The sequence below is a fragment of the Chenopodium quinoa genome, unplaced genomic scaffold (genome assembly GCF_001683475.1).
Source record: "Chenopodium quinoa cultivar QQ74 unplaced genomic scaffold, ASM168347v1, whole genome shotgun sequence".
NCBI classification, from domain to species: Eukaryota; Viridiplantae; Streptophyta; class Magnoliopsida; order Caryophyllales; family Amaranthaceae; genus Chenopodium; species Chenopodium quinoa.
Genome location: NW_018742238.1, coordinates 841,707 through 869,068, shown reverse-complemented (window position 1 = coordinate 869,068; position 27,362 = coordinate 841,707). Strand labels below are relative to the sequence as shown.

Below are 27,362 nucleotides of genomic sequence, written 5' to 3'. Positions count from 1 at the left end.
AAATCGAGGGCAGTCGGCTCCCGCTTCCTAGATTTAGGATGAGGAGTCGCCTCTCGCCCTTGAACTGGCTTCCTCTTCTGTGAAGTGGAGGGTTTCTTAGCCGACTGCTCCTTGTCCAGAGCAGGCGGCTTCTTGTTGATCAACTCTTGAATTTCTCCCTTGAAGTCCCTCATGAAGGTCATGAGTTCGTTCCTTGTGATGGGAGCAGACCCATCAGTCGGCTGCTACCGAACAGGCGGTGCGCCTGCTGGCTCGCTTCCTGTATGAAGATGTTCCCGTTCCCTCCTTTCGGTATGACGGGTACGTCGGGCCCTTAGGGTCCCGTCTGAAGCTGTGTGAGCTTCAACTTCAAATTCATTCTCAGTATCGTAGTCCGACTGAACTAGAGGGTCGTCTAGGGGACGCCTCTCTTCAGGAGTCGGTACAAACGTGGATGTCATCTCAGAAGTACTCTCCCCACAGACGGCGCCAAATGTTTCGGGGTTTTCTGATGTCCTGCGGGAGAGTTACAATTCCGAGACTGGAACCGGACGCCTGTACCTGCAAAACAACGGAGACTCCTGGTGGTGGGAGCTCCGCCTCCAACGGTCAAGTTAGTACTTGATTAAGGAGTAATTAATGCGGAAATTAAAGTGATTGGGTCTCTCTAGGTGAGAGTGTTTAATGTATGTAATCTGCTTTTTTAGCGTGATCAGCATGTAAATCATGTAATCTCCCTTAATGAGGATTAAGGGAGGTATTTATAACCTTGGGAAACGTGCCAATCCTAGGTTTAAGTTAACCTAGGGCTGATTGGGCTTCCCTCGGAAGTTGGGCCTGGGTGGCTTGTTTCTCCATTAGGCATGGAGTATGCCACGTGTCATGACATAATAGGTCCAAGGTGGACGAATAAGCGTGTGCCACGTGGCAAGCCCTGACAGTTCCAACTGGGGGACACTTGGCAGGACCTGATTGGCCCACGTGGCGCATTCCGATTGGTGGGAGCAAAATCCCCTAATCAATGCCCAACATCAATATTTATAGGTGATGTATGGAGGTGGAAGAAGTGTGTGGAAAACTCTACACACATGCTCTTTAAATTGCCACATAAATCTAGAGTCTTCCTGACCTTCACCATTTCTAGATTCTTCCACAATTCTCCATCAAAATCTCAATGTAGTTGAGTAATCCAGAAACTTTGAGAAATTTTGAGATGTAATAAGTTGGGCTATGGAATTTGGGTCACACTAATCCAACACAAATAATGCAAACAGGAGCAACTTATTACAGAATTATAGGCTAGGAATGAAGTAAAAGGATTCGATAAAGATAAATGAAGCTAATCAATAACATCATACTAAAACAGACACCGGGAATTACACATGTCACTTCATGGTGTTGTTTTTCCCCTCCAAAACTCCCCCAGCGGTTTTTTTTTTCCTATTTTTTTGTTTTATTTTTGTCAATGCCATCAACTACCTATTATAAATTATGTACAAATTATTCAACAAATCATATTATTATGATATTTTTTATTTACATATTTCCTTAATCTATCTTAAAATATTTTCCATATCTATTAATTCTTAACTATAAATATTACTTCATATATTACATACAATACATCATATACAATACTGGTGGGTCAGATATAAGCTTAAGGTTATTAATGTGTTTATAGATTTGGTGAATGCAATGGGTAAAACATGTATCATATTTTATTTACTAAAGCGAATGATATGACAAGAAAATCTTAGTTTTTTCCCTACGAAGATAGAAAATGATTTAGTCTACTTCTCTTATATAAGTTATATGGAGCATTATTCATTTATTTTTCAATTAATAAAATAACATTATCAAAATCAAATAGCTTAAATGACTATTTAAATTACAATCCTTTATTTTTGTATCGATCATTAGCATGAGCCCTTCATTACTAATTGAATTAATTTTTTTTCCTACGAAATTAATAATTTGATTTATAAACCGTCACACAGGTACTATGCTAGTTAATAATATAAGCAAGCTTTGTCTCCAATCCAACTTTAATATCCTACACTATGGACTATATTTTTTATCATGCAATTGTATAAATGTATCGTTTTGATTTGTTGATTTGTATTATTATTCTTTGGCTCACTTGTTTTTTATTTGAAAAATTATACAATAATGTAATATTTTATTCTTTTGTAAGAAAAATAATCCTACTAAACCGATACCACTCACAATCTCTACCCAAAAGGTACGATGAAGCCGTGAAGGTAAAGGAATATGCACTTCCAAAGACAATAAGCATTCAGATGGTGAGGTTCAATATAATTTAATCAAAATTAGTGACATATACATATTGCACATTTATACAACCTACAAAATAGGGAGAGGAATCAAATTCATAGAGTAGTTTTAAAACTTTAAATGAAAAAAGACATGTGATATTTGTATAAATTGTATCCTCCATTGAAGCAGCTTCTGAGGTAAGATATTTTTCTTTTTGTAATAATCGAACATCAATTTTATAATCTAGGATTTATTGTTAATTTTATTGTCATTATGCTCAACTTAAACTCGATAATTTAGGGTTCGTTTGGCATTGTTGTACTTTTTTGTTTTTTGGATTTTTGTTTTTTAAAATCATATGATATATGTTACATAATGAATCAAAAATTATTTAAACTTATAAAACTCATGATAATTTTGAAAACTGACAACAGAAAAGTGAAAATACCTTTTTCTTGTTTCCTATTTTTACTTTGTAGTTTTCAAAAAAATAGGAAACTGAAAATAAAAAACGATGTCAAACAAGCTTTCATTGGTTATTATTACTAAGGTTATGATAGATCATCGATTTTGTTGCTAGAGAACCAAATTATGTGCCTTTTCGAGATTAATCTTACAACTCAATTAACTTACCTAATTTGATAATGAAATTATGTACTGTTGTTTTTGGATAGAATTATGTAATTGGATTTATTTTGTACATAAAGTTATATGATATTTTGAGCCTAATTTGATAATGGAATTAAATTTACCTGTGAAGTTTGAATGGAACTAACTAATTGTACCTCTTTTTTTTTACATATATTTTTCCTAAAATTTATTGTACTATAAGCAGTAAAACAGAAAGAACTTATCTCTTGATGCGTGAACCAGAAAGAACAGTAGTCGTGTCGTGGTGAACCACTGACCTAAAAGACGATTACACGCTACCTCCCGGTGCAGTAGACAAGAAGCGGTCGCCCTCCAGGATAAGCACGGCGCCGGAGTTTATGTGCACTCACAAACCCGACTGGAATTCAGAATATTACGAAGAACAGTATTTGTATTTTAGAGAAGAGAGAGTGGTACGAATTTCTGTGTATTTTTGCTGAAGAGAGACTGAGCTTATATAGGCAGGCAAGCATAAAATAAGGAAACTGCTGCAACAATTAAGGAGAATAATGACCGGCTATATCAATAGTCAAAAACGGCTAGATTAATTAAGGAATTAATCACTGATTCCCAACAGTCAGAAACAGTCAAAGCCGGAATAAATTAAGGAATATTCTGTCAAATAAAATTTCTCTAAAAAGGTAAAATGGACCCACGCATGCGCATCGCATTCTCCAAGTCTGGTCCAGGTCGGCGCGCGCGCGCGCATGTGGTACAACACCCACTTTCAAGTCACTCAACTAAGTAGTACTAAGATACTACAATATATAAATAAGGAGAAAACCTCTTCCCCCCACCAAAATGGGATATTTCCCCTTCATCTCTCTCTCATTTTTTCTTCTAACACTCTTGTTTTATATCAAGAACTTCCAACAAAATTATATGATTTTTTGAACCTAATTTGATAATAAAATTAAATTTACCATTGATGTTTGGATGAAACTATGAAATTGGACCCTTTTTTTTCACCTAAAAATATGTATGGCTGATCCATATATTATTTATTTTCCTAAAGAAAAAGAGATGGACAATAGAGAAGATCGAGTAGCTTTAAGGTTATGTGAGAAGAGGATGTGCGTTATGAGCAAGAATGAAAGCTTTGATCGGATCTCGTGGTTGCCGGAACATGTTCTCCATGTGATACTAGATAAACTTCCATTGAAAGATGCAGGTCGAAGTTCTGTATTGTCCAAGACCTGGAAAAGTGTTTGCAGTTCATACCCCATTGCCCCCTTTGTAAATTTAGATCATAACTTATTTGGACTGAAATTGCTTGAAGGTGGGCAAGAGCCTGATATTGATGAAATAAGGGAGAATTTTATGGATTTTGTGGATGATCACTTGTCCTAACTGATACAAAATAAATTACGCGTACAAAAGTTAGCATTGTATGTGGCAGTAAGTGATTCCATATGTTTCTCCCGCGTTGATCACTTGATTGAGTTGGTCACAAGACTAAGTATAGTTGAAGAATTGTGCTTGTTTGTACAGACAAAAGACGCTGGGTGGAAGGAAATCGATGAGGATTCTGTTTATTACAGTATCTACTTCTCTGTTCTGGCTTCTAAAGGATTGTGTTCCCTTAATGTACATGGATGCAAGTTTTCTAGCAACATGTCGATTGCCTTTTCCTCTCTGCAGTACTTGTCCTTATCGTATGTTGTGATCGACAAGGGTGATGTAATGAATACAACGCGCTCTAGTCCTGCGATTGAAATTTTAGAGTTTGATCATTGCACATATTGGATTGAAACCCTTGAGCTTTCGGTATTTCCTAGGCTAAAGAAAGCTACTTTTCTTGAAAATTATGATTGGCTCTCTAATAGAAGGATTCAACCAACAGCGGAGTATAGCTTCCACGAGGAGCAGGCTTACCCCCCCTATCCCGAGCACTCACGCTAAAAATTGACTTACTAAAGACAGGAAGCTTTTGTTGATAAAAAATGAAAGAATGGATCACACTGGTCTTGAGTGTTTCAAGAGCGATGCTTTTACGACATGTGAGTTTACTCCAGCTGCTTGTGGTAGTATCAGAGAGCTGACCATGTCTTCTCAAAGTTTTGTTAGCCCGCTTAATCTTTTTGTAGACCTAGATACTTTTCCACTCCTTGAGGAGGTCGAACTTAGTATAGAATTGACTTGTTTAGATGGTGCAAATACTTAGAGCGGCTAATCATCATCTGAGGAAATTATCTTTTTCTATTCGTAAATTTTACAAAGGTATTCAAGTGAAGAAGATTGATATTGATTGTCCAGATTTGGAGTGCTTCAAGTTTCAAGGTGGTGGTCCGAAAAAGATTTTCATCAACTGTCCTAGCCTAAGGCAGTTCCACTATGTCGGGGATGAAATTCCCGGTGTTGCCATTATTTAACTCATCATCACCTACGGGTTTGGAATTTTCAACTTGGTACGATTTACAATTTCAACGGTCCGTGGATTATCCAATTGAGGGGATTAACTGAACAGATGGCTCAATTGGGACATGTGGTTTGTCTAAATCTAGATTGTTTTGTATAGAAGGTGATTTTGAAATCTTCTCTGTTTCTTAAAATTTTACAATATATCAATAGTTTATTTTGTTAAGTTGGTCCTTTAACAAACCGCGTGCTTTTTATTTGATTTTGTCCCAAGGAATTTGGAGCTAATGAGGCTTTATGACAGCATAATGTTCACTTAGAAATCTATCTGCAGCAGCTTCATATTCCAGCTGGATTCGTTGATGGCTTAATTTGGAGAACTTGTGCAACCACCTTAACTATTCACGGTCTTCAACATGATTTCGTCAAGATAATAGATTATTCATTCACTTGATAAGTTGAAATAATAGACGTCAATGCTTACATTATGTTTGATTTTTAGGAAATGTGTCAAAAATTAACCAAGAAATCTCAAGATGAAAGTTGTGAGAAGAGTTGCGACAAATGTTGGTGGCATCACGTACGAGGATTTGAAGTTGAGAGCTCGGTCAAAGATGAAGACGTTACGTGTAATTTGGCAACTCTTATAGAGACGGCCCTGTCGTTTAGATGACCTAAGACTTCTTTCAAGTTAGGGTGGCTCATAAATCAGTATAATAATGCTTCAAGCCTTCAATGCATTTAATAGGCTTAATTTGGAGTCAAATATTGCATTATTAACACTGTTTGTGAAGGACTAAGTTTATATATATTTAGTAAAATATTTTATTTGAAAAATACAAACAAATCGTGCATCACACGGGCTTCATCTAGTAATTTTATGTTTTGGAATCAATAGGCAACTCAACGTACACTTTCCTAGATCTTTATACTAAGTATAAGGGATGGGGGGAGGACTTGTTGTCTACCTAAAATGTCTGTAATATCCCTCCTCCGTTGAATATAGAATTGTGATATTAATAATAATAATGAGGTGGAAAAAAGGTCAATCAATTAACAATTATTTAGAATCATAAAAAAATAATATATAGAATCAAATTGATCATACATAAATCAATGAAGACTTGAAGCTCAATACTATATCATTATCATTTAATCGTATATCTAAGGGGGAAATTATACATTTGTATGTAGTAGTGCTATCTTAATTAAAAACATTTGAGTAATCATCTATTCTCATATCTTAAAGTAGATTAATTAGACATCACTCTCATCAGTCCTCAAATAGTTATATATTTATTCTTAAATAAACCTGGTCCACATTAAATTTAATGTGGACCAGAAATTGTCACGTGCGCAAGATTATATGATCCAACAAAAAGCACAATTTTTGCACCTCATTCATTTTCTCTCTCTTTCTCTACTTTCTCTCTCTTCTAAGCTCCTCTTTCTCTACTTTCTCTCTCTTTAAAGCTCAAATTTCTAATTGAATTTGAAGATTGCTTAATTTCTTCTTCAATGGCGTTAACCAGAGGCGGTGGAACATTTAGGAGGAGAAGAGGCTTTCGTTCTTCAAATGCAAATTGCAATAATCAACCAATTCCTGGTATAATTTTGTTTCCGAGTTGATTTCTACATTTTTAAGCTGATTAATCGTTGTTTTTCTTCAATTAAAGCTATTTGCATGATTTTTTATCTGGATTTTGTTTCGTATTTTCGATTTTAGTTGGCAATTTTATCAAATTTTTTTCCTGTGATTTTGTTCGTTTCTTGTGTGATTTTGCGTGTTTTGTTCATCAATTTTGTTCGATTTCCAGTGTGATTTTGCGACTTTTGCTCATCAATTTTTTCGACTTTTTTCATCAATTTTGTTCGATTATGTTTGATTTTGCGATTTCCTGTTTGATTTTTTAAAATTTCTCTTTCTTCGAGGTTGATAATGGAGGTTCGACGACGTTCGGCGGCGAAGATGCGGCGGAGATGGTGACTAGGCTTCGGCGGAATTTCGTGATCTTATCATTAAATATGCTATAATTTGTCTGCGATCTCTGTGATTCAAGTATTTTTGTTCCAGAATCTATTATTTCGTTGAAGGTAAGTTGTTCTGCCTCTTTCTCTATTTTTGTTTTTCGATTGGCTAGGTTAAATTGCCTATTTAATTATTGTTGACTGTTGTAAATCGATTTGTTGATTGTTGTTAATCGATTTGTTGATTGTTGTTAATCGATTTGTTTTTTAGTTGTTTAATTCTTCTCTTGTTAGTTCTTAGCGACTGAGATCCTTATTCCTTAGTGTGATTTTGAATTTTGCCGATCAAATTAGTGAAGCATGAAAATCTTATTATAACTTATTGTCAATGATAGTTGATAATTTCAGAGTTTTTTTCCAGATTTTTTTTCTCATTTTTTTTTTATTTTGATTGCTCTGGCAATTGATGAATATTTACTCCGTTTTTCTTTTGTTGATTGATAAGGAGTGCATTTTGTTTTTTTACTTCTGAAATGTTTGATACTTTTTATTAGATTGATTTCAATTGTATTCAGGTGCAGATATTATTGCATTTTTGAGAATTAATGAGTTGAATTTGACTTTTAAATTTGCTGAATTTCATTTGGTTATTGTTAGATTTTTGGAAGAAAAAAAAATATGGTTAGAGCTTGATGAATTAATGGGCCGAGTCAAATGTCACTTTGTTTTCTTCATTGCACCTCAAAAAGCAGTATACGATGTTTTTTTTTTTTTTTTTTTTTTTTGAGGGAAAAGTAGTATACCTTGTTTAATCTTGCATAAGTTGGATTTTCTAATTTTAGTAAAAAAATATGGTCATGCAGAACATTACTTGCCAGAAGATTGATCCGTATGGAGCATTGGTGCCTTGGTTTCTCTGAGGTGAAAGACTTGATTCAGAAGTAATGGGATGTGCAGATTCAAGGTTCAACCATGTTATCAATGATATGGTTACCTCTATTTGTATATAGATATAGTTTCCTTATTTTTATATGTAGTGACCTTTGTGTAAAAGTTGTCAAAATTGATAAAGTTACCTTATTTTTATATATAGTGACCTAAGTTCAAGTGTTGTCAAAATTGATATTGTTACCTTATTTTTATATATAGTGACCTTTGTGTAAAGGTCGTCAAAATTGATAAAGTTACATTATTTTTATATATAGTGACTTATGTGCAAGCGTCGTCAAAATTGTTATTGTTACCTTTATTTTATATATAGTGATCTCTGTTTAAATGTCGTCAAAATTTATATAATTTGATATAATTACCTTATTTTTGTATATAGTGACCTCTAGGTAAATGGGGTCAAATTGATATAGTTAATGTTTAAAATAATGTGTTTTGCTGCTTGCTTTGGCACGTGAGACCTTTGGTTTACAATAAGTTTATTGTGGATCAGGTATACCCAAGAATTATTGATAATTATATACATTTATTATTTTAATTATCCCGGTCCGCAAAAGCATGTTAGGGCCCAGCCCGCTAGTTGGGCTGAATCTTTAACCCAAGTACCCAACCCGGCCTTTGCATTATTTAAACAGGGGCATCTGGGAATTGAAATCGAGACCTCTAATAAAAAAAAAGTAATTATACACATACGAAGTATATTATTGTTTTAACCCAGTCCGCAAAAGCTTGTTAAGGCCCAGCCCGATCTTCACATTATTTAAACAAGCGCATTCGGGAATTGAAATCGAGACCTCAGATAAAATACAAAGAAAAAAGTCACTACTGTGGGGCATTCCGAGAATTGAACTCGGGACCTCTCGCACCCTAAGCGAGAATCATACCACTAGACCAAATGCCCTTTATGTAATCCATTTTCAAATTTTAACAATTTAAAACAAAAATTTAAACAATAATCCTAACTATTCTTCATCTGGAAAAAAAATAAAATAATGTCGACGAGTTACCGAAGAATCCAGAAAAAAACATTCTACTTTTTCTTTTTCTTTTTTTCTTTTTTTTTTTACAAGAACGTTCCACTTATTTCTACAACCTTCACTCCAACGAAAATTCTAGAAAACTTAAAAAAAAAAAAAAAAAAAAAAACCCTTCCTATATATACACTCTCCTCCTCCTTCCTCCATCAATCAATTGTCTGTCCAAAAACTTGTGAAAAACTTTCAATTCAAACACTCAAATCTCAATTCTTAATTTTTTTTCCTATTAAATTTTTGAGCTCTTAGAATTTGGTTTTAATGGCGGGTAAAGGAGAAGGTCCTGCAATCGGAATTGATCTCGGCACGACCTACTCGTGCGTCGGAGTATGGCAACACGACCGTGTTGAGATCATTGCTAATGATCAGGGTAACAGAACGACGCCGTCTTATGTTGCTTTCACTGATTCTGAGCGTTTGATTGGTGATGCTGCTAAGAATCAGGTTGCCATGAACCCCACCAACACCGTCTTTGGTATGTTCTCTCTTCTTCTTGTTTTGGTTTTACTGAGTTTGCATTGCTTGTGATTTATATTCTCAATTAAGTTAATTGGATTTTTCTTAAGGTACTTTTTTTTTAATCGTTGTTTATTCTATTATATGTGTTTTGGTTTTTATGAAATAGGAATTTGCATTGCTAGTAATTTATTAATTAATTAATTAATTATTGTTAAATTATTGGTTGATTTAATTTTGCTGGTTTTCTTTTTATTTTAATTCTGTTAAATTTGTTTTTGGAAATTGATTCATGTCTGTGTTAACTGTTGATTTTCGGTAGAATTGTAACGTGTTTGAATCAATATGATTGCATGAATAAAGAATCAAAATGATGGTTTATGTTTACTTGTAATTTTCATGATCTGGATTTTTAATTATATTGCGTTGGTTTCAATTTTTTTTTTTAAATTGATTTTGGTGGGTTTAGTTTGTAATTCTGAATTGCTTCGACCTGTATTGTTTATAATAGTTAAGGATGTGTAATTTTTATTGAATTGTTTTTGCTGAAATATAATGTAGATATGATTAATGTGATAAGGGCTGAAATTTAATCTTATGCTCTGTTTTTCAAATAATGATTAGAAATATCCTGATTATTCCTTGTACAATGCATTGATCGATAGTATGAAGTTGGATGTAACATGTTTATGAGGAGTTAAAGTTGAACAGTCTCTGATGTAATGGTGCATCTTTGCCTGCAGATGCAAAGAGGTTGATTGGGAGGAGGTTCAGCGATCCTTCGGTACAAAGTGACATGAAACATTGGCCATTCAAGGTAGTTGCCGGCCCGGCCGACAAGCCTATGATCGTGGTTTCTTACAAGGGTGAAGAGAAGCAGTTTTCTGCTGAAGAGATTTCGTCGATGGTTCTTGTTAAGATGAAAGAAATTGCAGAGGCTTTCCTTGGTTCGACTGTGAAGAATGCTGTTGTTACGGTCCCTGCTTACTTCAATGACTCTCAGCGTCAGGCCACTAAGGATGCTGGTGTTATTTCCGGCTTGAATGTTATGCGTATTATCAATGAGCCAACTGCGGCCGCTATTGCTTATGGTCTTGACAAGAAGGCTAGCAGTGTTGGTGAAAAGAATGTGCTTATTTTCGATCTTGGAGGTGGTACTTTTGATGTATCACTTCTTACTATTGAGGAGGGTATCTTCGAAGTAAAAGCTACTGCCGGAGACACCCATCTTGGTGGTGAAGATTTTGATAACAGGATGGTGAATCACTTTGTTCAGGAGTTTAAGAGGAAGAACAAGAAGGATATTAGTGGAAACCCAAGGGCTCTTAGGAGGTTGAGAACTGCTTGTGAGAGGGCAAAGAGGACTTTGTCATCTACTGCTCAAACTACCATTGAGATTGATTCTCTCTTTGAAGGAATTGATTTCTACTCAACCATTACTCGTGCTCGTTTCGAGGAGTTGAACATGGATTTGTTCAGGAAGTGTATGGAACCTGTTGAGAAGTGTTTGAGGGATGCTAAGATGGACAAGAGCAATGTCCATGATGTTGTTCTTGTTGGTGGGTCTACTAGAATTCCCAAAGTGCAGCAGCTATTGCAGGATTTCTTCAACGGGAAGGAGCTCTGCAAAAGTATCAACCCAGATGAGGCTGTCGCTTATGGTGCTGCTGTCCAAGCCGCGATTTTGAGTGGTGAAGGCAATGAGAAGGTCCAGGATCTACTGCTCTTGGATGTTACTCCTCTATCTCTCGGTCTTGAGACTGCTGGTGGTGTTATGACTGTTCTTATCCCAAGGAACACCACCATCCCTACCAAGAAGGAGCAGGTATTCTCCACATACTCCGACAACCAGCCTGGTGTGTTGATCCAGGTCTATGAAGGAGAAAGAACCAGGACCAGGGACAATAACTTGTTGGGTAAATTTGAGCTTTCTGGCATTCCTCCAGCACCCAGGGGTGTTCCTCAGATCAATGTCTGCTTCGACATTGATGCCAACGGTATCTTGAATGTTTCCGCTGAGGACAAGACCACCGGACAGAAGAACAAGATTACAATCACCAATGACAAGGGTAGGTTGTCCAAGGAGGAAATCGAGAAGATGGTTCAAGAGGCTGAGAAGTACAAGGCTGATGATGAGGAGCACAAGAAGAAGGTTGAAGCCAAGAATGCCTTGGAGAACTATGTCTACAACATGAGGAACACAGTGAAGGATGAGAAGATCGGATCAAAGCTGTCAGAGGCTGATAAGAAGAAGATTGAAGATTCAATTGAGCAGACTATCCAATGGTTGGATGGTAATCAGCTGGCTGAGGCTGATGAATTTGAAGATAAGATGAAAGAGGTCGAGGGTATCTGCAACCCCATCATTGCTAAGATGTACCAGGGTGCAGGTGCTGGTCCTGATATGGGTGGTGCTATGGATGACGATGGTCCTTCAGCTGGTGCAACTGGCGCTGGCCCTAAGATTGAAGAGGTCGACTAAGCTCTTTGATTTGTCTAGTTTTGGGTTCTGTTTGTTTTAGTGTTTAGATGTCTTGGATGATGAAAATTTAAGACCTGCTAAGATGTTTTTGTGAATCTTTTGTAATTTCCTTTTGGCGTTAAATGGTAATTTGCTGCAGTTAGCAGCTACGGTTTCATTGCACTGTTGTTTTCTTTATATTTTTGGGCAAGGAATTGGAAATCACTAGATAACCGTCATTTCTCCAAGGGAATTCATCTTCTAATCTTGACTATAGATTTGAAGGTACATATCGCGTCAGAGATCTACAGAGTGAATCTAAGTTGTCAATACCTGCTGATGTTTCTCTGAAGGCTAAATGTAGGCCATCAGCCACTGTCGTATTATTATTTAAAACTAACTAATTGGATTTCTCAGGACATTAATAAATGATTGTGTGAACTACCGTTGCCTTATGTAAACGGTGGTTAAGTATCAATATTTTTATCTAAAGGTTGAAGATTTAAATCTTGGTCCCTTTCACTTTTGATCCAAATCGGCCATTGATGGAAAATGATGTCCAATGAGTAATGACAATTGAATTCCCATATACATGAGTTGCAGCAGCTCAACAGAAAATATGGCTCTAAAGTACATCGAGTGGCAGATGTAATGCCTATTGCATGTACTTTAGACCATTGGGATTTGGGACTATGTATCACAAAAATTGTTGTATGACATCAAACTCGGACAAGATGAGCAATTATAAAAAAAAAATATAAAACAAAAAAAAAAAAAAAAAAAAAAAAAAAAAAAAAAAGAAGATGCAACATAATGCAAGATTCAAATCACAAGTTTGTCTGCTAAACAATACCCATTCAAATTAACCACAAAAGAGAGATATTGAAATTGTTGTGCGACAGCGGAAGCAAAGGTCGTAAACAAACAAGAAAACAATAAAGAAATTCAATGCAAACAATAAGAACAACACCAAGAATTTACGTGGTTCACTATCGATGTGATAGCTACGTCCACGGGCACCGAGATCGAATGATTTCACTATAAACTGCAAAGATTACAAAGATGATTCTTGTATTTCTCAAGAACGGCTCTCACTCTGTCTCTCTTAACCTAATACTGATATTTGGGAGTTTTTATATTAATCCCTAACATAAAAGATACTTGGGCAAAAAGATAACATAAAAGATAACTTTAAATCGTAAAATCCGCGTTCCGTATTTTTCCTTCTCCGCCCGGTCAGACCGGGCAAGGTCTGCCCGATCGGGCGCGAGAAGAAAACTCCATACGAATGCTTCAACGTATCTAACCCCCACCGCCCGGTCAGACCGGGCAAGGTCTGCCCGATCGGGCGAAGGCTCGCCCGGTCGGGCGAAGGCTCGCCCGGTCGGGCGCGAGAGCAGCTTCTTCAACGAATTTGCCAGGCACCTCTTCTTCTTCCGCCCGGTCAGACCGGGCAATGTCCGCCCGATCGGGCGGACAAAGCTACGAAGTACGAGTCACCTAATATACTTATCAACAATCTCCACCTTGACGAGAACTCGTAGTCAGCAAACGACCCCATCAAGACATAGTGAAAAAACATCTCAAGCCAAACCCGATGCAGGACTCATGCATAAGCCATACATCCCGATAAGTCTTCAACCAAGACCCATCACATACTCGTCTCCAAGTATAACAACTCATAATGCTCCACCTGCATCACAAGCCCCGGGCAAGCTCCACCTTAAGGCCAACACACCTACACCAGGAGCTCCCCAACTTCGCCCCTCAGGGCCTACTACATCACGTAGTAATCAATATTTAGCAAGTCTAAGCAATGTTTAAACTTGCTAAACGGAACAGGCTTAGTGAAGAAATCAGCCGGGTTGTCAGCAGTCCCAATCTTCTTCACCTTAATCCTCTTGTCAGTACGTAAGAAATGATACCTGACATCAATGTGCTTCGTCCGATCATGGTGTACTTGATCTTTAGCTAAGCAAATCGCACTTAGACTATCACAATACACTGTAGCAAAATCCTGTGCAATACCCAGTTCACCTACTAGGCCTTTGAGCCAAATAGACTCCTTAGCTGCAGAAGTTAGAGCCATATACTCAGCTTCAGTAGTTGACAACGTAACTGATGACTGCAATGTAGACTTCCAACTAACCACAGAACCACCCAAAGTGAACACATAACCAGTCACAGACCTCCTGGTATCCACATCAGCTGCATAATCAGAATCACTGTACCCAGTGACCAAGCATTCCTTACCATTCCCGTACACAAGACCAATATCAGCTGTCCCTCTCAGGTAGCGAAAAATCCTTTTCACCCCTTGCCAGTGTTCCCTCCCAGGTCGAGCCATAAACCTGCTTACAACACTAACAGCATGCGCAATATCCGGCCTAGTACAGACCATAGCATACATCAAACAACCAACCGCGTTTGCATATGGAATTCTAGACATATAAGACAACTCCTCCTCTGATTGAGGTGACATAGACAAAGACAACTTACAACTAACAGTAGTTGGCGTACTTATAGGCTTCGATTTTTCCATCCCAAAACGAGACAGAATCTTTTCAATGTAGCTTTTCTGAGTCAAGAAAAGCTTACCTCTAGCCCGATCCCTGTAGATCTCCATACCCAAAATCTTCCTAGCTGCACCCAAGTCTTTCATGTCAAACTCCGAGTTAAGCATCTCCTTTAATCTAGCAATATCAGATTTATTCTTTGTGGCAACCAACATGTCATCAACATATAACAAAAGATAAATCATGGAACCATTATCCAGCTTACTATGATACACACAGCAATCATATGAATTCCTGTCAAAACCTTGTGAAACCATAAAAGAATCAAACCTTTTGTACCACTGTCGGGGGGATTGCTTAAGTCCATACAATGACTTTAGCAATCTGCAGGCATAGTGTTCCTTTCCAGGAACTTCGAATCCTTCGGGCTGCTTCATCAGAATCTCCTCCTCCAAATCGCCATGAAGGAAAGCCGTTTTAACATCCAACTGCTCCAGCTCAAGATCAAAATGTGCTACAATTGACAATAACACACGGATAGAAGTATGTCGAACCACAGGTGAGAATATCTCAACAAAATCAACCCCTTCTACCTGACTGAACCCCTTAGCAACTAGCCTAGCCTTAAAACGTATTTGCTCAGTTTCCGACAACCCTTCTTTCTTCTTGTAAATCCATTTACAACCCACAAGCTTCCTCCCTTCCGGTACCTTTACCAGTTCCCACACTCTGTTCTTGTAAAGGGACTGCATCTCTTCACCCATTGCGGCAAGCCATTGCGCAGACTCACTACAACTAATTGCTTGTTTATATGTGGCAGGTTCAAATGACTCTACATCATCAGCTACACTCAATGCATAACCTGTCATCGCATCAACACAGCAATTTCTTCCCTCCATCTCTTCAATCAATCTAACAGGCTTCTTGATAACTCGTTTAGGCATCTCAAGAATGGTGTCAGGTTGACTAGATGACCCCTGATTAGATTGCTCCACCTCATCCCCAGAGTTAGAATGAGTAGGAGTAATCTCAGGTTCAGGAGTACCCGGCACTGGAACATCAGCATCATCATCAATATATTGTACCCGAGGTAAATCAGCAATGGTAGACTGATGTACCTCAAGTACCCCATCTGTCTGTAATAAATTGTCTCCTTCCCTTCTCAAATCTGAAATCTCTGCATTTTTAATTGAATACATGGTGTTTTCATCGAAAGTAACATCCCTACTAAGAATGACCCGACCCTCCGAAGGTGAAAAAATTCTAAACCCCTTCACACCATCCCCGTACCCAACAAAACACCCCTTCTTGGCTCGTGGATCCAGCTTACCCTCAATAACATGATAATAAGCAACACAACCAAAAATCTTCAAATTCGAAAAATTAGGCAACTTACCACTCCAGATCTCAAACGGAATTTTGGAATCAATTCCAGAATGAGGACCCCTATTAATGACATAACAAGCTGTTAACACAGCTTCACTCCAGTACCTCCTCCCAAGCCCTGCATTAGAGAGCATGCATCGGACTCTCTCTAGCAGTGTCTGATTAACCCGTTCTGCTACACCGTTCTGCTGTGGTGTCTTCCTGACAGTATGATGCCGACCTATACCCTCATCTGCACAGAACTGATTAAACTCGTCTTTGCAAAACTCTAGCCCATTGTCCGTTCGTAGCTTCTTGATCTTCCTTCCTTGTCGATTTTCCACCAAAGCTTTCCATTGCTTGAAAACTTTGAAGGCCTCATCCTTTGACTTAAGCAACCTAAGCCATGTGTATCGGGACTTGTCATCAACAAATGACACAAAATAGTGGTAACCTCCCATACCTTCAACTCTAGATGGACCCCAGCAATCTGAATGGATGTAATCGAGCACTGCATCAGTAATGTGAGCACCCTTGCTGAACTTTGACCTGTGTTTCTTACCAAACACACAATGCTCACAAAATTCAAGGTTGGCAACCTTGACCCCGGATAGAAGACCCCTCTTGGACAATAGCTGCATCCCCTTCTCCCCCATATGACCAAGCCTCATGTGCCAAATCTTAGTCATCTCCTGGTGAGATACAGATGCGCAAACCGCAGAACTAGGCAGTGTAACACCCTCAAAAACATAGAGGGTGTTCCTTTTGATACCCTTAAGTACCAACTCAGAACCTCTGAAAATACACAACTCCCCATCTGAAAACACACCATTGTACCCCAATTCATCCAGGGTACCCAATGAAATCAGATTCTTTCCTAAAGCAGGAACATGCCGTACATTAGTCAAAGTTAACCTCCGCCCATCAACAGTCCTCAACCTCATGGAACCAATACCTGTGACCTTACATGGAGCATTGTTACCGACTATAACCATACCCCCATTGCGAGGTTCATATGTATCAAACCAATCTCGACGTGGACACATATGGAACGAACACCCCGAATCTAGAACCCAGTTATCAGATAAATCATCAGACCTAGCAGAACTGACTAATGCTAAATCTTCCTCTGAATTATAGCTCTCATTCGGTTTCTCTTCAACTACAGCAGCCTGGGACTTGTTTTTCCTCACCGGACAATTGTTCCTAAAGTGACCCGGTTCTTTACAGTAATAACATGTTTTAGTAGTAGTTTTACTAGATCCATCCTTGCCGTTTCCAGCACCCGACCCAGCATTGTTCCCCTTGTTAAACCCCTTATTCTTTTTAGACTTTCCGGACTTAACAAATAACCCACTACCATTATCCCCATTATCACTCGTAGCTTTCATTCTGAGTTCCCTAGTATGAAGTGCTGCCTTCACTTCTTCTAAGGTTATAGAATCCTTACCAACAACAAAAGACTCTACAAAATTCTCAAAGCTAGACGGTAGAGATACAAGTAAAATCAACGCAGCATCCTCATCATCAATTTTAACATCTAAATTACGTAAATCAAGCAAAATAGAGTTAAGTTTTTCTAGATGTTCCCGTAAGGAAGTACCTGACTGCATCCGGAGGCTAAACAACCGCTGTTTCAGTAATAATTTGTTGGTCAACGACTTAGTCATATACAATGACTCCAGCTTCAGCCACAATCCAGCCGCCGTTTCCTGATCAGCCACCTCCGTGATGATTTGATCATCAAGACTAAGTAATATGGTAGAGTGTGCCTTCTCTTCCATAACTTCTAACTGCGGGTCAGTCGGTCCATCTTCTGACTCCGAAGTAGTACTCTTTGGAGCCAACGGACGCCATATCTGCTGTTGTTTTAACAGAGCCTTCATCTTAATTTGCCATAGCCCGAAACTATTTTTCCCGGTAAACTTCTCAATTCTTATTGTTGAATCTCCTGCCATTGTTATCTTCAAGAAACTCTCCAAGGATTGAACCTGAGCTCTTGATACCAATTGTTGTGCGACAGCGGAAGCAAAGGTCGTAAACAAACAAGAAAACAATAAAGAAATTCAATGCAAACAATAAGAACAACACCAAGAATTTACGTGGTTCACTATCGATGTGATAGCTACGTCCACGGGCACCGAGATCGAATGATTTCACTATAAACTGCAAAGATTACAAAGATGATTCTTGTATTTCTCAAGAACGGCTCTCACTCTGTCTCTCTTAACCTAATACTGATATTTGGGAGTTTTTATATTAATCCCTAACATAAAAGATACTTGGGCAAAAAGATAACATAAAAGATAACTTTAAATCGTAAAATCCGCGTTCCGTATTTTTCCTTCTCCGCCCGGTCAGACCGGGCAAGGTCTGCCCGATCGGGCGCGAGAAGAAAACTCCATACGAATGCTTCAACGTATCTAACCCCCACCGCCCGGTCAGACCGGGCAAGGTCTGCCCGATCGGGCGAAGGCTCGCCCGGTCGGGCGAAGGCTCGCCCGGTCGGGCGCGAGAGCAGCTTCTTCAACGAATTTGCCAGGCACCTCTTCTTCTTCCGCCCGGTCAGACCGGGCAATGTCCGCCCGATCGGGCGGACAAAGCTACGAAGTACGAGTCACCTAATATACTTATCAACAGAAATTAAGGATGCAATTCTACTCTGGTCAAAATAATTTTTAGAAAAAAAATTACATGTTAAAAAAAAAAAATAATAAATAAATAAATAAAGAATACTAGTGGCTGCTCCAAGCTTCCAAGGATGCAATATGGCGGAAGATACTTTGGTGGTAGATTTGGTGTGCTTTTTCTCATTCTCTCTCCATCCCCCTCCTTTTTTCGAAGTATTTAATACCTAGAGGGATGGTATGGATCAAACCCACTTCTCCCCGGGGTATTTAAACCCTATATCTCGGTAAGGGTTTGAAATTCATACTTTTGCCAACTAAACACGAGGTATGGGTTTTAGCCCTTTTATACTCATACCTCATACCTAAAATCAGTGAACTAAATGCCCCCTTACTTAATTGATTGATTAGGATGGATGTAAATGGTCAAAATTCTCAAGATTTTGGAAAAAATAGGAGGAAGAAGCTTTAATTTAATGTTTGTTGGAGCTGAATGGAAAGGAGAGGGAGGGTTTAAGAATGGATACTTGAATTAGTTGGAGCTTATGTTGAATAACATGTTTCCTGTGGTTCAAAAGCTATTCCTCACATTAAATCAAAGTTCAAAAGGTTCAAAGATAAATATGCAAGCGTTTCTTAAATTGTGAACAAGACATCTGGATTTCATTGGGATGAGCAAACTAGTACAAAACAATGTGAGAGACAAGCTTACGATGATTTTTGCAAGGTAAATTATCGGTCACATTTTTATTTTTAAAAACATGTTTTTATTTTACTTAATCTTATATATTCTTAATAATTTTTTTGACTCATCCTAAGCTTAAGGATTATGGAAGACTCCTTTCCCTTATCTTAGCCAGCTAGATGATATTTTTGGTGTTAACAGGGCTAAAAATATTGCATCAGAGTTGCCAGAGGACTCTATCCACAATCTTGAAAAAGAGACTCTTCACCTCCACAGTGATGATGATAATATTCATGTATCTCATTCACCTATTTTAGCTACTAATGATACTCAACCACAACCTCCTCATGCTAAAAGAATGAAAAAGCAAAAAACTCCAAAGAGTAATAAGAAGAGCTCCTCAGTTTGAAAATTTAACGTCTATTGATAATATGGTTGTTTTTTTTTTTTTTTTTTTTTTTTTTACATTGGAAAAAACAGGTTTAATTAGTACATATTAATAGAAGAACTAGAACAGTACGGAAATAAATTAGTTGTTGCAACTTTAGCTAGTCTGTGTGCTTCTTCCACTTTGGCTCTTTTTTCCTTTCGGACGATGCACCAATTAAACGCTTTACCCCTTTCCTTGATTTCAGTTATCGTCCAGTTTACAGTCTTATCTTTGGCTTTCCCATCCTTTAGTAGATCAACAAACTTGCAGCATCTGTAATAAATATCATACTACTAAGGGGTTGTTTGGTTGGATTATTTGGAATAGGTTGGAATGGAGTTAGAATCCATTCCTTCTAGTTTTTTGTTTGGTTGAGGATTTTAGTAATGGAATTTCATACCCAAGGGGTTCTAACTCTCCCCCATACCCATGGAATCTCATACCCACCTATCCCCCTAAGATTCTCAATCCATTTTTTTAATGAAGGATAGAATCCATTCCAACTATAAAGCCAAACAACTTTGGATTAGTATGGGTTTTAGAATCCACACCTCTATAGTATGAGATTTCATACCAATCCATTCCAACTTGATGAACCAAACACCCCCTAAAACCTTCCTGAGAACACCATTTAATCGAACTAAGACAAGCCATAGCTTCTGCTTGTAAGGCAGAGTTTGCCATCCCAAAATTACAACCATGCCTCCCTGTGAGGACTTGACCCTTCATTAGGGGCCAGTCTATCCCCATTCTCCTCGTGGTTTTATTCCACGCTCCATCCATTTGAATCAAGAAAATAGACGATCCCTGATCGAACTTAGATTAGCCATATTGAATCTTGGAGGGTGCAGAAAAGCAAATCTATTTGTGTCTTGATTTGCAAAGGTTTCATGCTCTTCCAATCTCTTATCTATGCTCTCTAAGATCTCCTCGCATGATACCACATTCCCTCTGAAGATGAATTCATTCCTTGCTAACCATATCTCCCACATGGTAGCTAAGAAGGTCAAGACCCTCTTACTTCCTAGTCCATCCTTGTAACACCCTAAAAAATCCCCCCTTTGAAAATACCCGTTTTACCCTTTTAAAATACAAAATAGGAAATAACCAAGGCATTACCGCCACCGTGATAAGACATTTATCAAAGATACACAGTGGAAGACATTTTCAAAACCTTTCATAACAAAGTTAAAGTCCAACAGTCCACTAAACAAAAGTAAAGTCAAACCAAAGTTAAACGAAGTCAAACCTACAACTTGGAACCATTGCAGGCCCTTTCAAGACCAAATGAATATTTAAAGCTAATGTGTTAGTCTCACTAATAAACAACAATAATAAACCAATAAGCAATAATAAACACATATTCTGGATAAATTTGAATATAGAATTCGCTCTTCACTCAAACCCCAACATGAATATGCCGCATCACCTGAAAAATTTCACTTTAACTGTCCCTACTACTCACCATAAGAAATGGGTCGTCGTAGGGCCAAGATAAAGACAAGGCCAAACACACACAAAATACAACAATCAACAATGCTGGGTACATAAACGTAAAAGGAAACGCACTAACATGATAGCATCCTAGCAATAACAACAAAGCTTACCTTTCCTTAGAGTTCAACCTACAAACAATAGATACAACATGGACTCATTACATTACTTATTTTGATTACGCATCAAACGGGTTTCCCACCAAATCCCTGCCCCAAAAAATTGGGGTAAACTACTCCAAGAGCTAATCGGGTAGGCAAATGTCACATGAAAGTGACGAACGTCCTGCGCATATAATAATAAAAGGAAAATACAGCGTCCTGTACTCCTAGTAGGAGTTATGGTTAAATATAAAACCCCATAACTCCCCCCATATGTCCATACTCGAGGTATATACGTTACAAGAGTTTTGGTGCGTAATCTCTTTCACTTTACGTTGTTTTACATATTTTTAGACTTGGTGACGACTCTTAATCCACAATACAATCAATCGACATAATCATTCAAGTAATCAAACATTTCAATTTAATTCTTGAATATTTAGTGATCACATAAAATTAAATGTTGAACCCTTTTTAAACTATCTCGGTGTTGAAACACCTTAAGCACATAAAGCACCGCAAATCCTATCCCTCGGTGTATAAAAACCTTAAGTGCACGTAGGCATCGCAAAATAATTTAACCCTATGTACTAAGACACTTAATAGCTCAATTCCCATGCTTAAAAGCATCAATAAAAAATTTATATGGACCATAATCAAATTCCCTTTTTATATTCCAAACCAAATTATATGGACCATAATCAAATTCCCTTTTTATATTCCAAACCAAATTAAACATTTAGTTTAATTAAAGATGCTCTCAATCATGCCAATAATAAAAGTATGGTTCAATAACAGTATTCCAATATCACCAATTCCAGTAAATATTTTATTTCAACCAATCATGCTTCACCAATATTTCACCAAAACCATTCCAATTCAATCAATCCAATTCAAATCACCAATTTCGTTCATTTCAATTCAACAATTCCAGCCAATTCCTAGCATGATACTAATTTGGAATCAATTAAATAGATCCTAGCATGTTTCTATATGCTTAATAAATTTCCAAGTACGCGTACGTACCTCAAATAAGCCCCGAACCAAGTCTCCTACATAAAGGGACAATAATCCTATATTAATTACCCTAGTATACACAATTTTCAGCAACTCAAACTCACTTTAGACTACTTAAAATAATCTAAAAATTATTTATAAACCCTTAATTAATCACTCCTTTAATGGGTAATAAAACCCCCTTTACAAAATAATTAAAGCACTATTTGTATCAAAATTCCAACACTTTAAATTAGTCAAAAACTCATTAAAACATCATTGAAAACACACTTTTATGCTTGATTAAGTCATAGAATCACTAGATATATAAAAGCTCCTAATCAAAATATGAAAGGACCTTAAAAATCAAGTCTTTGATAAATTAAAACCCTAACTTTATAATTTAAGAAATCTGAAAATTAAAACTCAACTAATAATTTGAAATTATAGTTTTAAATCATTAGAACATGTTTTTGATACTAAATAAATATATTTTGAACAACTAAAAATAAAAAATCCATAATTAAAATCATCAAACTAATCAAAATAAAAAGAGGAGAGAGAAGAGAAAGGTTGCCAGTGTGGTGGGTGGTTGCCGACTGGGTTGGTCGGCCGCCAGCAGGAGTCCGGCAAGTGGCGGAAGCAGGTGGGTGGGGGCGGCAGCAAGCAAGGCTCCATGCATAAGAACCAAGAAAGGTAAAGGGAAAATAAGAAGAAAAATAAGAAAAAGAAAAGGAAAATTGGGAGAAAATTAACCCTTCTTGACTTGTTGACTTTTGTGTGGGAAAATTTTTGGGGATTGAATGAGTATTTATAGTGTAGAGTAGGTTAGGGTAGGTTTGGGCTTCACAAAAATTATGGACTTGAATGGTGAAATAGTTAGCCCAAATTAAAAATAGGAGATTGGGTTTATTCTGAAAATGGGCTACATTCGGATAGAATATCTATTGATCCAAAAATTAAATGTTGTTTTATTTATAATCCAATAATTAAAATAATTTGACCCAAAATATATTTTATAAATAAATTAAATAATTGATAAAATACATAAAAATACGGGGTATTACAATCCTGGCCATAAAAGAGCCAAATATAAGTAGTAATCCAGTTTTGAATGGTAGACTCCTCATTTTCTTCCAATCTAATGTTGAGTGTGCCACCAAACCACACCCTCCTAGAAGTACTACAATGTCTCAAAAGGTGGTTAATGCACTCTTCCTCCGTATAGCAACTATCACAAAAACTCAAGTCACTCAAGCCTCTGTAGCACAAATTACTCTTAACTGGCAATCCATTGTAAAAAACCTTCCATAAAAAAATATTCCATTTTGGTAGCAAATTTTGTTTCCATATGAAAGAAGGAAAATTTAACGTCCTCTGTAGAAATTTTGTCCATTTTAACTTGTTTGCCTAGCAAAAAAGCATACCCCGATTTTGTGCCAAACTCCTTCGACTTGGAAAAATTCCAGCAATACACATCTTTTTTTTTTTATCTTCCCTCGGCAATTCCATTGCACCTATATCACTAACATCTGCAAAGGAGAAAGCTTCCCATAGTTTCCGTCCATCCCATGAGTTGGTGTTCCTATCTATGAAATCCTTTACTTTCCACCTTAAAGCTTGACCGATAGTAACACTTGACTTTGTTTCCGAAACTTTCCCATTCACCCAACGATCACGAAATGCACTTATGCGATTCCCATTGCCTACCTTCCAAACATGCCCATCCTTAAACTTTACCTCACTTCCTCTAACACCTCTCATACCCCAAGAGACTCTTTTATTCCTCTACCTTTCCCTAGCATAGAAGGACATTTCAGTGAGTATAAATAATTGAAACTAATAATTGTGGATTGTTATGCATACGCCAAGCTTGCTTCATAAGCAATGTATCATTCAGAGCTTCAACCTTCCTAATCCCTAGCCCCCCATCCCTTTGGGTAGTTGAACAATCTCTTTCTTTACCCAATGAATACCCTTGTTCCCTTTGCTACCCCACAAGAACCTCATCACCAAGCTCTCTATCTTGTTAGCAATTGCAATGGCAGCTTAAAATAGTTCATGACATGTGCAGCCATTGAAACAAGAACCGTGTTTACAAGTATAATTTTTGATGCAAATTACATTTTAATCGCATTCCAAGACAAAATTTTCCCCGCAATTTTATCCACCAGAAAGGTGAAATTTAAGCTTATATTCGGTTGGAAGTCCACTGAAGCCCCTAGGTGATGTCCCAGCTTTGTCGTAACATTCATCCTCAAAATACTCTTGTAAATATCTTATTTGTTCAAAGAAGTACTAGGGCTAAATTTGATAAAGGATTTGTTACCTGAAATCTTACAGAATTGGTTGATAATATTCGCAATTGAGGAGCACGCCTCTTCCGACGGGTGGTAGAACAATAGTACATCATCCGCAAAAAACAAGTGATTAATCCTTGGAGCGTTTCTTGACAATTTAATTGCTTTAAATAGATTTATATCTTTTGCCAATTGTAGCATTCTTGAGAAAATATCCATACAAAAAAGGAAAAGATACGAAGAAAGAGGATCACCTTGTCGTAGACTGCAACTAGGTTTGAAATCTGATGATACACTTCCATTAATCAGGATCTTGTAAGACACTGTCGAGAAGCATTGTTTGCACAAATTGACCCAATAATATAGAAACCCATAACTTTTCAAAATATTAACTAGGAAATCCCTTCTTATTCGATCATATGCTTTACTCATATCCATTTTAACAACAGCCAAATTGATCCCCTTCCGTCTGGAATTAATCATGTGAAAGTAGTTCATGACTAAGAAGAATATTATCTGACATATGTCGCCCCGGAACAAAAGCATGTTTCGCCGGAATTAATCATGACTAAGAAGAATATTAATCATGTGAAGTAGTTCCGCCGGAAAATTCCGATGGAATTTCTGTCGGAACATGCTTTAAAAAAATTCTGTCGGAACATGCTTTAAAAAAATAAAATAAAATAAAATAAAATAAAATAAAACGCCTCCCACCACCACCAGCTACCAGCACACACCACCAGCTACCAGCCCACACCAACCACCTTAACTAGAACCCACCCACCAGACCCACCTAACCTGAACCCACCACCTTAACCCACCCAGAAACCACCTGAAACCACCCAAAAATACCCGAAACCACCCAGATCTAGAACAAACGGGCACCCAAAACCACCACCCAGACCCACGCCACCAAACCCACGAAACCACCAAAACCCTAACTAACCCTAACCCACGCCACCAAACCCAACGAGACCACCCAGAAACCACGAAACCACCCAAAAATTCACACATCGCCACCCACCACCAGCCCACACATCACACACGCACACACAACAACTCAGAAACCCAAAAATTTTAATAAAACAAAGAAAAAAAACTCAGAAAAGCGAAAAATTAAAACATAAAACATACCTTGAATTGAAATGGGTTTCGAATTTCACCATGAAAACGGTTTAACAAGGCCATGAAAAGTCTAGATCTAGGCTTTTAATGGTCAAATTTGGCCTTAAAAAACCTTTAAAATAATCAAAACAAAACTCATGGTGGTGGTGTTGATTGCGCAACGGAGGTGGTGGTGTTGGTTGCGCAGCGGCGGTGTTGGTGTGAGAAGGAGAAGGAGGAGGAGAAGAAAAGAGAACTGAGAAGGAGAAGAGAAATGAAGGAAGGAGAAGAGAGAGAAAGAGAGGGCGGAGGAGAGAGAAGAGGTGTTCAGAGAGAGAAGAGGAAAGAGGAGAGGAGTTTAGAGAGAGAAGAGAGGCGGAGAGAGAGAAGAGGAGAGGAGAGAGAAATGAGAAATGAAAGGGGAGGGGGATCCGTTTTTAGCGTTTGTTTATTTTTTTTATTTTTTTTTTTAAAAAACCATAATTCCGTCGGAAATTTATTATTTTCCGACGGAAAATCCGTCGGAAACTAGGTATTTTCCGATGGATTTAAATTCCGTCGGAAATTTCCGACGGAATATCTAGATTCGTCGGAAATTTCCAACGGAATTTAAATCCATCGGAAATTTCGTTTTTTTCGACGGATTTTCGTGTCCGTCGGAACACATCCGTCGGAAATTGACCTTTTTCTAATAGTGTTATTTACCTTTTTTTTTACTTAAACATATATGGTAAAGTGACACATGAATGACTTGATATCGACCCAATAACAAGATTAAAAAAAAAACTCAATAATTACTCTATTTTTAAAAATGTACTTATTTGAATATTAAATTTGGTCAACCCAACTAAAATTCAGCTAAACACGAAAAGTATATGAATCAGAATTGATCGAATACTGAATTAATCTTAGTAATCAAACCAAACTTAACAGAACTGAAATCAATCGAATCGGAATCAACCCGATATTAACCGGGTCAAATCCGTTTTGAACCCAATCCGAATGTATTTATTTGAACCGAATATGAACCAATATGAAGGTGACCTGACCAAACCCAATCTAAACCCGACAGATCTTGACCCGAATTTGACTTGACCCGATCCCATGCTCCACTAGTCTAGTCCACCATATTCAAAAGGAAAAATTAACGTAAATAGACCAACCTTTGGCCGGTTCTCCCAAAATGAACAAACCTATAAATCTGCCCATATTGGACAGAAGTTTGCCATTTTTCGCCCAAAATGGACCAAGCAGGTCACCTACCTGTTATAACAGGTAAAAGTCCACATGTCATTAAATCATTGGTCAAGTTTTTTTTTTTTTTTTTTTAAATTTTTTTTTTTTATAATTCTTACAAAAAAAAAGAAATAAAAAAAAAATCAAAACCACCCTACTGCCACAACAAAGAACAACCACAACATCACCACCAAACGCCAGTAACACCTCCAAGCACAGCACCACCCCTACACTGCCGGCGGCTGGCAGACGGTGCCCAACCCATTCCCCTGACTCCGGCGACCCCCTCCCTTTACGCCACCCTCCATGACACCACTCAACGCCCCATTATGATTTTTCTTGTTCGAATTGGTGGCTGCCGGTGGGCGGGGTTCTG

At 37.7% G+C, this 27,362-nt stretch overlaps 2 protein-coding genes and 1 non-coding gene across 3 annotated transcripts; 2 read left to right on the top strand and 1 right to left on the bottom strand.

Annotated features, from left to right (window-relative positions):
* Positions 1-3,930: 3,930 nt before the first annotated feature.
* Positions 3,931-4,809, top strand: LOC110735716 (putative F-box/LRR-repeat protein At5g02700). Its single transcript, XM_021915902.1, has 2 exons — positions 3,931-4,236; positions 4,399-4,809. Exons 1-2 carry the CDS (start codon positions 3,931-3,933, stop codon positions 4,807-4,809), a joined length of 717 nt encoding a protein of 238 aa, XP_021771594.1.
* A 4,201-nt stretch (positions 4,810-9,010) lies between these two features.
* Positions 9,011-9,082, bottom strand: TRNAP-AGG. The gene has a single exon. It is a non-coding gene; the product is annotated as a tRNA-Pro (tRNA).
* A 224-nt stretch (positions 9,083-9,306) lies between these two features.
* Positions 9,307-12,315, top strand: LOC110735191 (probable mediator of RNA polymerase II transcription subunit 37c). The gene is made up of 2 exons (XM_021915365.1): positions 9,307-9,690; positions 10,415-12,315. The coding sequence occupies exons 1-2, from the start codon at positions 9,477-9,479 to the stop codon at positions 12,151-12,153; spliced, it is 1,953 nt and encodes a 650-aa protein (XP_021771057.1). The 5' UTR covers positions 9,307-9,476; the 3' UTR covers positions 12,154-12,315.
* Positions 12,316-27,362: the final 15,047 nt, after the last annotated feature.